The sequence below is a fragment of the Nannospalax galili genome, unplaced genomic scaffold (genome assembly GCF_000622305.1).
Source record: "Nannospalax galili isolate Female #2095 unplaced genomic scaffold, S.galili_v1.0 scaffold686, whole genome shotgun sequence".
Taxonomy (NCBI): Eukaryota; Metazoa; Chordata; class Mammalia; order Rodentia; family Spalacidae; genus Nannospalax; species Nannospalax galili.
In genome coordinates, this window is record NW_008355472.1 from 1,825,582 (window position 1) to 1,839,015 (window position 13,434).

The following is a 13,434-nucleotide window of genomic DNA, read 5'->3' on the forward strand; positions in this document are numbered from 1 at the left end:
TTGAGGGAACCACTTAACCTCTCTGAGCCTCAGTTTCACATCTGAAAATAGGGAGAATGATAGTACTTGCCTCCCTAGGTTAGTGGTGAGACAAGCTTTGCCAAATACCTTGCACATAGTTGAGTTTCTTTTCTGCCTGCGATTTCAGTCTGATTTTAACCAGAAAGGAAGATTTCTATTGGTGTGAGGCAGAAAAGTCTGATCCTGTCTTCCTTTGGGAGTATCTGGGGACAGGGGATGGAGACAGCTCTTAAATCTGTTCATGGGTGGAGGGAGGCTCCGGGGCAGTGGGAACTCTCAGGAGAGGGAGGGCCCCAAGGGCTTGAGCTGTTTAGGACAGGGGCAGAGGAACGGATATAGGAACAGAGGGACCGATACAGGTGCAGGTACTGGGGCGGGCAATGGGCACTGCGGGCATAGGGATTTGTTTGAGCAAGGAAGAGAAATCGAGAACGGGGCGGGGACGGGGGAGGCTGGTGTGCTGACCGCCCCCCCCCCGCAGACCCTTGTGGCCCTGCGGAGGGTGCAGGCCCTGCAGCAGCGCGGGCTCGGTGCGGCTCCTGGAGCGGTTCAGAATTCCCCGGAAGGGTCCAAGGAAGATCAGAAGGTTGGGGAGAAGTACACCGACCGTGACCAAAAGATCCTGCAACTGTGCGGTGAGGGCCAAGGACCTGGGCAGGTCTCCAGGGCCTGGCAGGGTCGATCCTGGAAGGGCGGCGGGTCTGTGGTGTAGGCGGGGCCGGAGAGGTGGCTGCATGGGGCGGGGGTGGGGGATGGGGGTGGGAGGCACTCGGATAACACTAGGTAGGAACTTAGGCCATCTGGTTGGTCAAGTGGGGCCGAAGGCAAGGTAGGGTCGGGGCCTGGGGCAAGTCAATGACAGGTTGGCAGCCCCCAGGCTAGGCCGAGCCATCTGTGACCCGCCTCCCGCCCTGACAGGGGAACTCTACGACCTGGATGCCACTTCCCTGCAGCTCAAAGTCCTCCGATATGTGAGTCCCTGAGCATCCCTCCCTCCCCTCCCATCTCTTCTCTCCCTAGAGACCAACAGACCCCTTAAGCCCCCTCAGTTCAGTTTGGGACATTTCCCCTCGCCCCACCCAAAGCCTGAAAACCCTCAGGCCAGAGGGAGGGGGAGAGGGTGGCCCCAGCCCAGTGTTCAGCCCCGCTCTGCCTGTCCCCTCGCAGCTGCAGCAGGAGACCCAGGCATCCCGCTGCTGCCTCCTGCTAGTGTCAGAGGACAATCTGCAGCTTTCCTGCAAGGTGAGGGTCCAGGTCCACTGTGGGGCGTGGCCATCTGTGTCTGCCTTCCCACTAACCTGTCTCCATCACTTCATAGGTCATTGGAGATAAAGTGCTGGGGGAAGAGATCAGCTTTCCTGTGAGTTCCACCTCTGTTCCCCTGAGTTGGAGTCTGCAGAGACTGTTAAGGGGTACCAGGCATTCCTGGGATCTGCCTGGAGGGAACAGGGCCCTCTAGAATCTCTTGAAATCTGGTGGGATTGGTCTATATCTTGGGGTCTACTTAAAAGTATCACAAGTATATATATATATACCCTATATTACAAGTATATATACTTTATATATAAAGTATCTATATATACTGTTACAGTAGCTCATGACCAGGCTCTAGCAGGAACAATCTCTTATGTAGTTCAGAACCCTCTGTGGGACCAGCTCGCATTTGTTGGAGTATTTCTAGATATGAATCTATTAGACTATATTGAAATCAATGAGATTCCTTGGAGCTGACTTATCTCTCTCTGGTTGGGGAAGATCCTAGAGTCTACTGTAGATGATTCAACTCTCCCTCCTCCCCCATTCTCTGCTCCTCAATACTGACTCCATCCAGTCTTTGGACTGCTCAAAGAGTTTGTTGAAACTTCCATATTTGGAAGGTGAGGTTAGGTTGCAATCACCTAAGATATGGAGATCTGGGCCAACTCAGTCTCTCCTCTCTCCCCAGTTGACCATGGGACGCCTGGGCCAGGTGGTGGAAGACAAGAAGTCCATCCAGCTGAAGGACCTCACATCTGTAAGTGGTGGCCATGCTAAACCAGGGGAGAGGGAAAGGGGACCCTCCCCACCCTGATCATCCCCCAGAGTCTCCGTACTAAGGCAGCCTAGAATGGGGAGACAAGACCCAGGGATTTTTGTGGTATCTTACCCCCATGTCACAGCCTGTTGTAGAGTGTGGTGGAGGGCTGGGGAGAAAGTCCATTGCTCCTTCTTCCCTTCCCGGACTCCCTACTCCTGGCCTCTCTTTTACAGGAGGATATACAACAGCTGCAAAACATGCTGGGCTGTGAGCTGCAGGCTATGCTGTGTGTTCCTGTCATCAGCCGGGCCACTGACCAGGTGGTGGCCCTGGCCTGCGCCTTTAACAAGCCGGGAGGAGACTTGTGAGTCTGAGGGAATGATGTTGATCAGGATGTGGAGTTGAGAGGCAGGGCAGGACTCCACTAGGATAACAGAGTGGGAAAAGGGTTAGGGAAAGAGTGTTACCCCAGCAGTGATGAGCTGAGCAGTTTTTCAATGCAAGACTATGAGGCTGAAGAGAGTACTAGACTCTTGTAGCAGCTGGTGGCTGAGACACAGGTGGTAGCTGACTGGCCATCATCTGTTTTCTTTGCCACTTTCTCTCTCTGAGGCTGAAGAGCCATCATGGAGGATCAGGAGGACAGCCAACTCTGACCTTGGCAAGTCTCTAGTCTGAGGGAGGAGACCATTTTGGTCTGGGTAACTCCAATCAGTGGATGGAGATAAGGCTTTGGCTTTAAGAAGCAATAGCGCTTTTGGTATGGTGGCATGCTGGGCAGTCCCAGCTTCTAGGGAGGCTCAGATGGATCACTTGAGCTTAGCAGTTTCAGGCCAACCTAGGCAACATAGTAAGACCTTGTCTCAAACAAACAAAAACAAAGCAACTAGCTTAAGGAGGAACCCATATTTTGGTCTGAGAAGAAGAGCTCTCCCTTGAGAGAGCTTCTAACCTGAGTGAGAGGGAGAGAGTAGAGTGGCCCCCAGTGAGGAAAGAGTTCTGTTAGCTGGTAGATACGGGCTTCTTGATGGCACGGAGAAAAGGAGAAAAAGGCTGAGCAGCCCATCTTCCATCTCCTGTTGGGTCCCCTGGCCCTTACTCCAGGTTCACAGACCAGGATGAACATGTGATCCAGCACTGCTTCTATTACACTGGCACAGTGCTCACTAGCACTTTGGCCTTCCAGAAGGAGCAGAAGCTCAAGTGTGAGTGCCAGGTGAGTACTGGTTGTGAGTTGGGAACAACTTTGGCCCCAGAAAGGGAGACAGGTGCCCATGTTATACTGGACCAACGGCAGCACTGCCCTGTTGCTGCTAGATAACCCACTGACCTGGAAATCTCTTAAAGAGGGAGGTCTGTAGAAACAGGGGCTGCAGGCTCTGTCTGTGATGGCCCTCTAGTGTTGAACATGGGCACTACCACAACATCTGGGCAGTAAAAGCAGGTGGGTGTTAAGAGAGACCCAGGCAATGTCTACTCATCTTCTCTGGGCTACTTCCCCAAGTCCTTCACTTAGAAGCCAAATGTTATTAGACTTGGTCAGTTTCCAGCCTGTTCTGTGAGCCTTAGGGGAGGAATAAGAAAGTCCTAGAGCTCTTTTAGAGGCAGGGGGCTTGTTAGGGTGATGATGATCTAACCCTTTATGATCTCCACTTCCTCCATCCCAGGCTCTTCTCCAAGTGGCAAAGAACCTCTTCACTCATTTGGGTAAGTGTCTGAACTCTTTGGGGAGCAGAGGTGGGAGGGCTTGTCCTGGCACTCCTCTGGTCTCATGGTGCTTTCCCTTCCCCTCCCCCAGATGATGTCTCTGTCCTGCTACAGGAGATCATCACCGAGGCCAGAAACCTCAGCAATGCCGAGATGTGAGTGAATCTACAGGGATGAGGAGGGAGGCTGGGGCCTCAGTCCTACCCCCCCCATTCTCCCTGCCCACTTGTCTGGCCTTACCTTTTGACCAAGCCCTTATTTCAGAAGGGACAGCACTAGCTTTGCTTGCCACAGGTCCCCTAGCTCCTAGTACAGGGTCTGACACATAATAGGGACTGAGAGAGAGAGAGAGAGAGAGAGAGAGAGAGAGAGAGAGAGAGAAAGTCTAGGAATGGGCCAGGACAGTATCTCAGCTCAGGACACTCTTGCATGTCCTCAGAAATCATCACCCCAGTCATGAGTGGTTCGAGGGGTGTCAGGACCCCGTGGATCCCTTCTTCCCACAGCTGCTCCGTGTTCTTGCTGGATCAGAACGAACTGGTGGCCAAGGTGTTCGACGGGGGCGTGGTGGACGATGAGGTGAGGGAGCTCGCAAGGGATGCTGGGGAACAGGCCAAAGATTTGAAGGTAGTCCCTTACAGCCTGGCCACAAACTTCATGCATTCTATTCCATCCCTGTCCCGGCAGAGCTATGAGATCCGCATCCCGGCGGACCAAGGCATCGCGGGCCACGTGGCGACCACGGGACAGATCCTGAACATCCCCGACGCGTATGCCCATCCGCTTTTCTACCGCGGCGTGGACGACAGCACCGGTTTCCGCACGCGCAACATCCTCTGTTTCCCGATCAAGAATGAGAACCAGGGTGCGGACTCGCGGCCTTGAGGGGCGGGGCCTCGAGGGGGCGGGAGCAGCTCACGTTTCTCCAGCTCTCCGCTGGCATCCCGAGCCCAAGGGATTAGGATTGCCCAGGCATGCAACTTTCCCAGAGGAGCTGCAAGGAGGCAGATCACTTTCAATCTCTTTACGGTCTCTTCTATCTCTGTTTGCTTCCCCAGAGGTCATCGGTGTGGCCGAGCTGGTGAACAAGATCAATGGGCCATGGTTCAGCAAGTTCGATGAGGACCTGGCCACAGCTTTCTCCATCTACTGCGGCATCAGCATCGCCCATGTGAGGGAGTGGGACCGAGGCCGGGAGGATGTGGGACCTTCCTTTCAGCTCCCCACAATAGTTCTCTTTGCTCTGCTCTGTCCATTCCCAGGGCTCAGACTCAGATCCCTGCCACTGGGGTGCTGAACAGCCTGCAGTACATGCTGGCTGCTTTGGGGCTCAGTTCTGCCTGAAAATGGGGGATATTATTTCCTGCCCTGTTCACCCAGCCTTTGAGGACCATTAAAAAAAAAACCCTATTTGCACTAGACATGGTGGCATAGGCCTGTAATCTCAGAATTTGGGAGGGGGAGGCAGGAAGATCAAGAGCTCAAGACCACCCTTGGGTACCTAACAAATCTGAGGCCAAACTGAGCTACTGTGTCTTAGCAAACAAGAAACACACACTCAATTTTGTTGCCAAAAATCTGCTCCTCTGCTCCCTTTTCTCTGAAAGCAACCTCAACCCATTCTGCTGGTCAACTTCTTTTTGGCAAATGTTGAATCTTGCTGTCCAGGTTGTTGGCAGCTCTGGCCTGGAAATCCATCCCAGGTTCCTGAGGTTAACCCCTCCTTGCTGCTCTCTACCTCCAAGGCCTGCCAGGTTCTATCACTGAAGTCTGGGTCATGTTCAGGAGACACTCTATATGTGCCTCAGATGTTAAGAAAACAACCAGGGGGTGGGAGGGGGAGATAGTGAAGACATGGCACAGACACTAAGAGCTCTGGCTGCCCTTGCAGAGAACCTGGGTTTGGTCTCCAACACCCACATGTCCTCTGATGTCCTCTTCTGGCCTCCAAAGACACTGTACACGTGTTTTATATATATACATATATATATATATACACATATATACACATGCAGGCAAAACACTCCTACACATAAAATAAAAAGAAATTTAAAAAAAGAAAAAGAAAATGGAGGAGGCCAGTGAGGGTGAAAGTCGGGGTGGGGCCTGTGGTTTGGGCTGTAGCTCAGGGCTTACACTGGAACCCTAATGGGACAGGAAGGGGGAACTTCTGAAATTTGACCCCTTTGCATCAGTCTGGTCATTCTATGTCTCAGCCGCCACTATAGTCCTGTCGTTCTCTTTCTCCCCTTAGTCTCTCCTATACAAGAAGGTGAATGAGGCTCAGTATCGCAGCCACCTGGCAAATGAGATGATGATGTACCACATGAAGGTGAGGTTTGCATAGAACTTCTGTCGTTAGAGTCTTGGGCCCACCTGCTTCCCGCTCTTTCCCTGCCTCCTAGAATCCTCAGTGACCCTGGGTCCAGGCTGAGCTTTCTGATGACTGGCTTCTGAGAATGTGAATACAGACCTAGAGCAATATCTGGCCTCCTGCTCTGCCTAGGGGCTGTCTCCTAACCATCCTCATAGAACTCTCTCCCAAGCCTTTTTCTTAGTTCAGCCTCAGGCTGGAAGCAGGCAGCAGGTCTCAATCAGGGGAGAATTTAGTTCAGCCAAGTCCTCATGTTCAGAGAGGGCACTCCATCTTGGGAGTCATTGAGGGCTGAAAACCCACCAGGAGCTTTTCCCTGCTGCTCCCTGGCTACGGTGGTTATGTAGCCGTGGATAATCCTAACTGCTAATATTCCACCCTATTCCCAGTCCCTGTGCCAGAAGAGCTTCTCCAAGTCTTAGCTTAGACCATGTGACAATTATTGTTCAGTGGAACTTTTCCCCCTATTTGTACCCTGGACTTGGTGTTAGCAGTCTCGAATCAGTAGCAAGAAGGATAGAGGTTAGATACTAGAAAGGTCTCCCAGGGAGACAGACTGCTAGAATACCTGTCTGTGAAAAGCCACCATGGGATGTCACAAAGAAACATTCCCGGGATAGGCTGTCATAGTTGAAAAGTGGCCATCTGCATAGGCAGGGGACACAGGCATGTGGGTTGCAGAGCTGTCATCTGCCTGGTAAGACTGCATGCTGGACAAGGGACCCCCTGCCACCTGCATAGGAACTTGAGAAGAAAAACACTGGGGAGGCCATGGCTAATGCCTGGTCGCCTCTTCTAGGTCTCTGATGATGAATACACCAAACTGCTCCACGATGGGATCCAACCTGTGGCTGCCATTGATTCCAACTTTGCCAACTTCACCTACACTCCTCGCTCTCTGCCTGAGGACGACACTTCCATGGTGAGCTGGCCCTCTTCTGCCTGGCTGTGGAGGCAGAGGGTGAGAGGCACAGATTTCAATTAGATATGTATAAGAATTTCCTGGTAAGCCAGAGTCACTGAGCGAGGCTATGGAGGATCCTTTAGAGATGGAGTGGGCATGTGGTTTGCTGTCCTAGGGCAATGGGGCTGCCCAGGGACTAGCAGTGGGACTGACTGCTGACCCAGAGCTGCTCTGGGACCATTGATATCCTGGGCATGTGGCCTTGAGGCTTACAGCCTCTGCCTGTGTTCTAAGATTTTTATGTGAGCTTGGTTCCAACATTTCTTAGTTTTCATACCCCTTATATTTCTAAAAGTTTACAGCTCTGGGGCTGGAGAGATGGCTCAGTGGTTAAGAGTACTGGCTGTTCTTGCAGAGGACCTGAGTTTGAATCCCAGCACCTACATGGCAGTTAACAACTGTCTGTAACTTCAATTCCAGGGAATTTGATGCCCTCTTCTGTCCTCCACGGGCATTGCATGACATGGGTGCATTTACATACATGCAAGCATAATACTCATACACATAAAAATAAAAATAAAGCAAAAAAATTATTTTAAAAAAGGAAAAAGTTCACAGCTCTGAGCATGTCTGTTTAGCTATTTAATGGTCCTCTAGTTTAGGTGTTCTAAGGGTCTAAAATTTTGAGTATGGGGCTTCAAGAAAGATGGAGGCAGGAGCCACATCTTGATACAGTTCCTCTGCCACCTCCCTCCTGCCACTTATAGGCCATCCTGAGCATGCTGCAGGACATGAACTTCATCAATAACTACAAAATTGACTGCCCAACTCTGGCCCGGTATGTGTCTCAGCTCTCCTTGGTACAGAGCTCCAGTTTCCACCCCTGCTATTGTCCTCAGCACTCTGGGGAGGGATCTTTCTGAGGATGACTAGGGGAGGCCCAGTCTTGTGTGGGTAGGGAGAATCCATGAATGAGAAACAATTCCTAGGCACAGAGTCATAAATAAAGAAAGGCAAGAAATGACATGGACAGAGCCTGGAGGAGGAGAAGCTGAGGCCCCTCTGCGGTCTTGGTTCCTCCCCCAGGTTCTGCTTGATGGTGAAGAAGGGCTACCGGGATCCACCCTACCACAACTGGATGCATGCCTTTTCTGTCTCCCACTTCTGTTACCTGCTGTACAAGAACCTGGAGCTCACCAACTACCTCGAGTGAGTGGCTGCTCTCCTCACATCTGGCAGTGATGGTGACCCCCTTCTATGTGGCAGCTCCTTTACATGGCCAGTCCTTTACATGGCAGCTCCTTTACATGCCCAGGGGGCAGACTACATAGCCCCATCTTTCATGAGGGCATGCTCAGTCATATAGAGTAATGGACCTGATTCCATCCAGGGTCTCGATACTCCAAATGAATGATAGTTTATTTCCGGGACTGCCTGTCTGGGTGACCCCTGCCCTTATCATCCAGCTGTCCCTGTTCTGGAGCACCCAAGGAGGAAGCTGTGGGTGATGGCTTTCTGTTTTCTGCCTCCCACCCAGGGACATCGAGATCTTTGCCTTGTTTATTTCCTGCATGTGTCACGACCTGGACCACAGAGGCACAAACAACTCCTTCCAGGTGGCCTCGGTGAGAGTCTGCCCACCCTCACAGTGGTGACCTGCCCTCACAATGGGGACCTTTAGCCTTGCCCCTCTCAGTCTGAAGAGAGGTGGAAGTCAGTGAGACCAGAGGCATGGGAGGGAGCAATGTTCAGCCCCAAAGGGAAGTGTGCACTTCCATTTGGATGGAAGGGGTGACTGGATAGAAGGGGTGACTGGAGCTTTTTTGGACCTTTCCAGAAATCTGTGCTGGCTGCGCTCTACAGCTCAGAGGGCTCTGTCATGGAGGTAATCACCATTCTGCATAGCCCCTTTCCCGAGCCCCCAGAGGCCAATGACTTAAAAGTTACACAGTTCCCAAGCCACGCTGTCTGTCTAGCTAGGCTGCAAGAGCTGCACTCCGGGCACGCATGCTCATTTTCCTGGAGCAAGCGCAGATGGGGTATGAATGGAGTCACTGGGTCAACCTGAGCCTGGTTTGTAGGACACTGTGAAGCCCCGCCCCTCATCGTGCCCGGCCTCTTCAGGTCCAGGGGTTAGGGGCTGCTCAGCTCCCCAGAGTTTACTCTTAGATTGCTGGGGCTGGTCTTCCCTCCCTCCAGCATGGAGCTTCTTGGGCCAGGACAGGAACAAGCCCCGAGACATCTGAATTTCCTGTGCCTGGTGCAGGTCTTGGTGCAGTGGGAGGCACATTGCCAAGGTCACCTTGCTCCAGGCTGTCTCCCACAGCACCCCTCTAGAGGCTGCCTTTCCTTGCACACCCACAGAGATGTGTACTTGCTGTCTCCTGGGAGGCTTGGTGGCAGCCCTGGTTCTGCCCTCTGTCCTCTGGGTTGAGCCTGCTTCTCCTCTGAGTGACAGCCCTTCACTACCTGGAGACAAGGCCTTGTCCTTCCTTCCTCACTGTCTTCCCCACCCCCACCCCCACCCCTTTTTTTTTGCATGAATTAGTGTCCAAGACATCAAGGGATCAGTTCAGAATTTTTTCCAGCCTGTGAGGCTCTCCAAGCAACCCTTATTGGGCCCCTCCTAGTGACAGCTGAGGGCTCTCAGGCATGGAGCTGACTAGGACTGGGTCACAGAGGGTTGAAAGGAAACTGGCACCCCTGACTTCCTTTTCTGCCTGCTCTGCTGAGCTTGGGGACCAGGCTCTGCTGGACCCCTCCTGCCTCTCGGGGTCTGTGGTGAGGGGAGCCACTTAGCCCCAGTGGTATCCCTCTCTCTTTACCACCCCTAGAGGCACCACTTTGCTCAGGCAATCGCCATCCTCAATACCCACGGCTGCAACATCTTTGACCACTTTTCCCGGAAGGTAATGGGGCTGAGTGGGTGTGTGGGGGTTGAAAGCTGGGGACTGGCCAGACAGAAGGAGCTGAGGGAGCTTCTCCTGGAGTGGATGGGGTGTATGTGGCAGATCACAGTGTCCCTCCCTTGGTCCTCTTGCAGGACTATCAGCGTATGCTAGACTTGATGAGAGACATCATTTTGGCCACAGACCTGGCCCACCACCTCCGAATCTTCAAGGACCTTCAGAAGATGGCTGAAGGTTCAGGACCTTGCTGCTGGGGAGGGATGGGTGGTCAGGGTGGAAATCTGCCCATCTGAGCATCTTCAGAGGTTCTGACCCAGCCTTTTCCCAGCCTCAGCCCTTTCTGGCCTCAGTGTTTCTCCAGGGAGACCCAGTACTGGCTTCTTGGTTCCCATCAGACATGTTCTGTTCTCTGATGCACACTGGGATAGACAAGGAGTCTGGACCCTTCTCCTTGACTCCATTGTCCCCCAACAGTGGGCTATGACAGAACCAACAAGCAGCACCACAGGCTCCTCCTCTGCCTCCTCATGACCTCCTGTGATCTCTCTGACCAGACCAAGGGCTGGAAGACCACCAGAAAGATTGCGGTAAGCACTACCCCTCCATCCTCGGAAAACACAAGCTATACTCTCTGCCCCTCAGCCTGCGAACTTTCTGTGCTGAACTCAGAAAGGTTATATTCTGGGGAATCAGCACCCACAGACCTTCTCAGACTGACAGATGAATGGCTCAGAGAGGGGCACTGGCTTACTCAGGGTCACACAGCAAGTTAGTGACTTTGGGGAAGTGGGTAGGATCTAGACATTGTACTGTACCCTCCACTTGCAAGCTGATGAGGGTGGGCCATGGGTGGGACTGAGTCACTGGGTCTCAGTTTGCCATTCTGGGAATGGGCTTGGGTGGACAAATCCGACTTGCAGGAGATGATGAGAGTATTGCCTTCCAGGAACTCATCTACAAAGAGTTCTTCTCCCAGGGAGACTTGGTATGTGTGGGGTGACCTCAGGATGACTAGGGTGGTGTTGTGGGAGGGGAAATGTTCCTGGTCCAGCCAGGGCTGGTAGGGTTTGGGGTAGCTGGTCCCCTGTGGTACCTGATTGAGGAGCAGAAGGGGCAGGCCTGATGAACAGCTGCCTGCAGGAAAAGGCCATGGGCAACAGGCCAATGGAGATGATGGACCGGGAGAAAGCCTACATCCCTGAGCTGCAGATCAGCTTCATGGAACACATTGCAATGCCCATCTACAAGTGAGTGAGCTTGCCAGCACAGCTGGGATCATGCATAAAGAGGGCGGGCAGCCTGGGACACCCAGTGGCATTAAGTGGGCCCTTCCCTTCATTCTTGGACAGTAGTGGACAGGGACCTTCATATTTTCTTGGGTCGGTCTTCAGGCTTCACACTCCTATGGAAGTGCTACTTGTGCAGCCCTCATCTTTCTTGCTGTCTGTGCTCTGATTTCTGATCTCTAACCCATCCCTTGCAACCCCCAGGCTATTGCAAGACCTATTCCCCAAGGCAGCTGAACTGTATGAGCGGGTGGCCTCCAACCGTGAGCACTGGACCAAGGTGTCTCACAAGTTCACCATCCGCGGCCTCCCAAGCAACAACTCGCTGGACTTCCTGGATGAGGAATACGAGGTGCCCGGTTTGGATGGTACTGGGACTCCTGTCAATGGCTGCTGCAGCCTCGAGGCTGAGTGATCCCCACTGAGGACCCTCCCTTCCTGGCCCTTCTTCCATAACCCTCCACCAGTCTGTCTGATGCACTGGGAACCAGAGCCATGGGTCCTGGATCTAGGCCAGGACCTCCCCTGTGATCTGGGCACATGCCACCCTTCCTGGGGGAGCACAACTCCCACTCTCTCACAGACTTGACCATTTGTTCTTCAAGAGCACAGGGGTGGCCAGTGGCAGCGGGGCCCCTACTCTGCACCTCTGACTACACCTTGCCATGTCCTCCCCCAGTTGCTCCTTTTCTGAGCAGCTCCATGTTTCCTTCTGTGCCCTGTTCTGGCCCCACCAAGTCAGTTTCCCCACTCCCTAGGAACCGAAGATCTTCATGGAAGAAGATGGGACCTCTCCATGAGCAGAGGGTGGGAAACAGTCACCAGCTAGAAATAGTCATAGGATGAAGGGGCCCTGAGGACCACCTCTGTGCTTCTGGTAGGAGTGGGACCCTAGGAGGAAGCTGCCAGCAAGTAGCTCAGTGCTCTGGGAGAAGGGGCTCCAACGGAAGGCAGATGGGAATGCTGTGCAGGAAGGATCCTGGAGCTGAGAGTCAGCCCCCTACGTGCCCACAGATCTTCCTTCAGACTGTGTGACTAAGATTCCTTTTAGATAAAAATCTCCATAGTTCTTAAGAGTCCCAGCTGTGGCTGTGGCCCCGCCACTTTAGGGCACAGACACCCTATCTCCTGTCCCTCTTTTCCCCCTAAGTGTACCCCCTTGGCCTGAGCCCCTCTTTCATTCCTGCCACCAGGGAGGGGCCTGGCCTAATCCCTGTAGGGCTTCTCTCCTCTTCAAGGCCATATCCACCTGTGCCCTGCTGGGCCTCTTGGGTCAGCAGCCACTGGCCTCACTTCTGTTTTGTTCTGTGTGTGTTGTGAGTGGGGGAGGGGGCCACCTGCCTTACCTACTCTGAGTTGCCTTTAGAGAGAGATGCATTTTTCTAGGACTCTGTGCACCTGTTGTATGTGGTCCCGTGGGCTGACTGCTTTGTACATGAGAATAAATCTATTTCTTTCTACCAACCCTCCCCCAGGAGGCTGTCTGTAGACTCTGTGCATGGGGTGGAGGGGAAATGACTGAGAGAGGCAAGCGCCCTTGGAAACTCCCCTACTACCAAAGAAGCTTCCAACTCCTAGTAACTAGTTCTAGGGGTGTCGTGGACCTGTTGGGATACTTCCTGGGCCAGATATGAGGGCTAGGGCTTGGTGGTAGATGGGAGGCCCAAGCATGGAACAGTATGAGCATCTTGGTTGGCAGACTGTGGATTGCAGATGAAGTCCTGAGAAGTGCAAGCGACCGGGGAGGCTACTTGGAGGAGGTGGCCTGTGGCTCCTTCTACACTCCTGCGTGCTGGTCTGCCCTGGTCATCTCAATCATACAGCCAGCTCCCTAGCCTCAGAGCCTCTCCCTAGCTGCAGGATTGCCGAGGTCCCTGTAAGTCCTATATCCCAGCTTCTCTGAATGCTGTGGAAGAGGTTCCCCTGTGTGTGACTCCACACCAGATCTCTCCCTGGATTTTGTCTGTGGGGTTCATCCCTGCCCTTCTGGCTCTGTGAGCACCTGGGGCTACACAGACCCTCCCAGCAGGCTCTGGGGTGGGAACTTCGAGGAGGCCCCTCCCCGCGAATTTGCCTAGCTCATCCTATCCCTCGCCTGGCTGCTACATCCTGGTCAAGGTTAATCTGTGAGGGTGCCTGGATACTGGATACTGGTTTTCTTTTTAAAGAGAGGATGTGCCTGGAAGGGACAGACAGGGTCAACCTATGACAACCTG

At 53.2% G+C, this 13,434-nt stretch overlaps 1 protein-coding gene across 3 annotated transcripts in view; it reads left to right on the forward strand.

Moving 5' to 3' along the window:
* Pde2a (phosphodiesterase 2A) overlaps positions 1 to 12,693 on the forward strand; it is a 95,487-nt gene extending 82,794 nt beyond the window's left edge. For 2 of the 3 annotated variants that reach the window (XM_008852738.3, XM_017803066.1), the window contains 24 exons: positions 503 to 656; positions 940 to 992; positions 1,189 to 1,263; positions 1,340 to 1,381; positions 1,967 to 2,035; positions 2,272 to 2,402; positions 3,143 to 3,254; positions 3,706 to 3,745; positions 3,837 to 3,900; positions 4,252 to 4,324; positions 4,433 to 4,610; positions 4,804 to 4,916; positions 6,000 to 6,077; positions 6,919 to 7,041; positions 7,791 to 7,861; positions 8,110 to 8,232; positions 8,561 to 8,648; positions 8,861 to 8,908; positions 9,858 to 9,932; positions 10,067 to 10,166; positions 10,407 to 10,519; positions 10,879 to 10,917; positions 11,073 to 11,179; positions 11,423 to 11,633. In XM_008852738.3, coding sequence (XP_008850960.1) covers positions 503 to 656; positions 940 to 992; positions 1,189 to 1,263; positions 1,340 to 1,381; positions 1,967 to 2,035; positions 2,272 to 2,402; positions 3,143 to 3,254; positions 3,706 to 3,745; positions 3,837 to 3,900; positions 4,252 to 4,324; positions 4,433 to 4,610; positions 4,804 to 4,916; positions 6,000 to 6,077; positions 6,919 to 7,041; positions 7,791 to 7,861; positions 8,110 to 8,232; positions 8,561 to 8,648; positions 8,861 to 8,908; positions 9,858 to 9,932; positions 10,067 to 10,166; positions 10,407 to 10,519; positions 10,879 to 10,917; positions 11,073 to 11,179; positions 11,423 to 11,633 — 2,280 coding nt within the window. Of the gene's footprint in view, positions 1 to 502; positions 657 to 939; positions 993 to 1,188; positions 1,264 to 1,339; positions 1,382 to 1,966; positions 2,036 to 2,271; positions 2,403 to 3,142; positions 3,255 to 3,705; positions 3,746 to 3,836; positions 3,901 to 4,251; positions 4,325 to 4,432; positions 4,611 to 4,803; positions 4,917 to 5,999; positions 6,078 to 6,918; positions 7,042 to 7,790; positions 7,862 to 8,109; positions 8,233 to 8,560; positions 8,649 to 8,860; positions 8,909 to 9,857; positions 9,933 to 10,066; positions 10,167 to 10,406; positions 10,520 to 10,878; positions 10,918 to 11,072; positions 11,180 to 11,422 lie in introns of all 3 variants that reach the window. The other variant, XM_008852736.2, reaches the window with a different exon arrangement.
* The last annotated feature ends 741 nt before the right edge of the window (positions 12,694 to 13,434 follow it).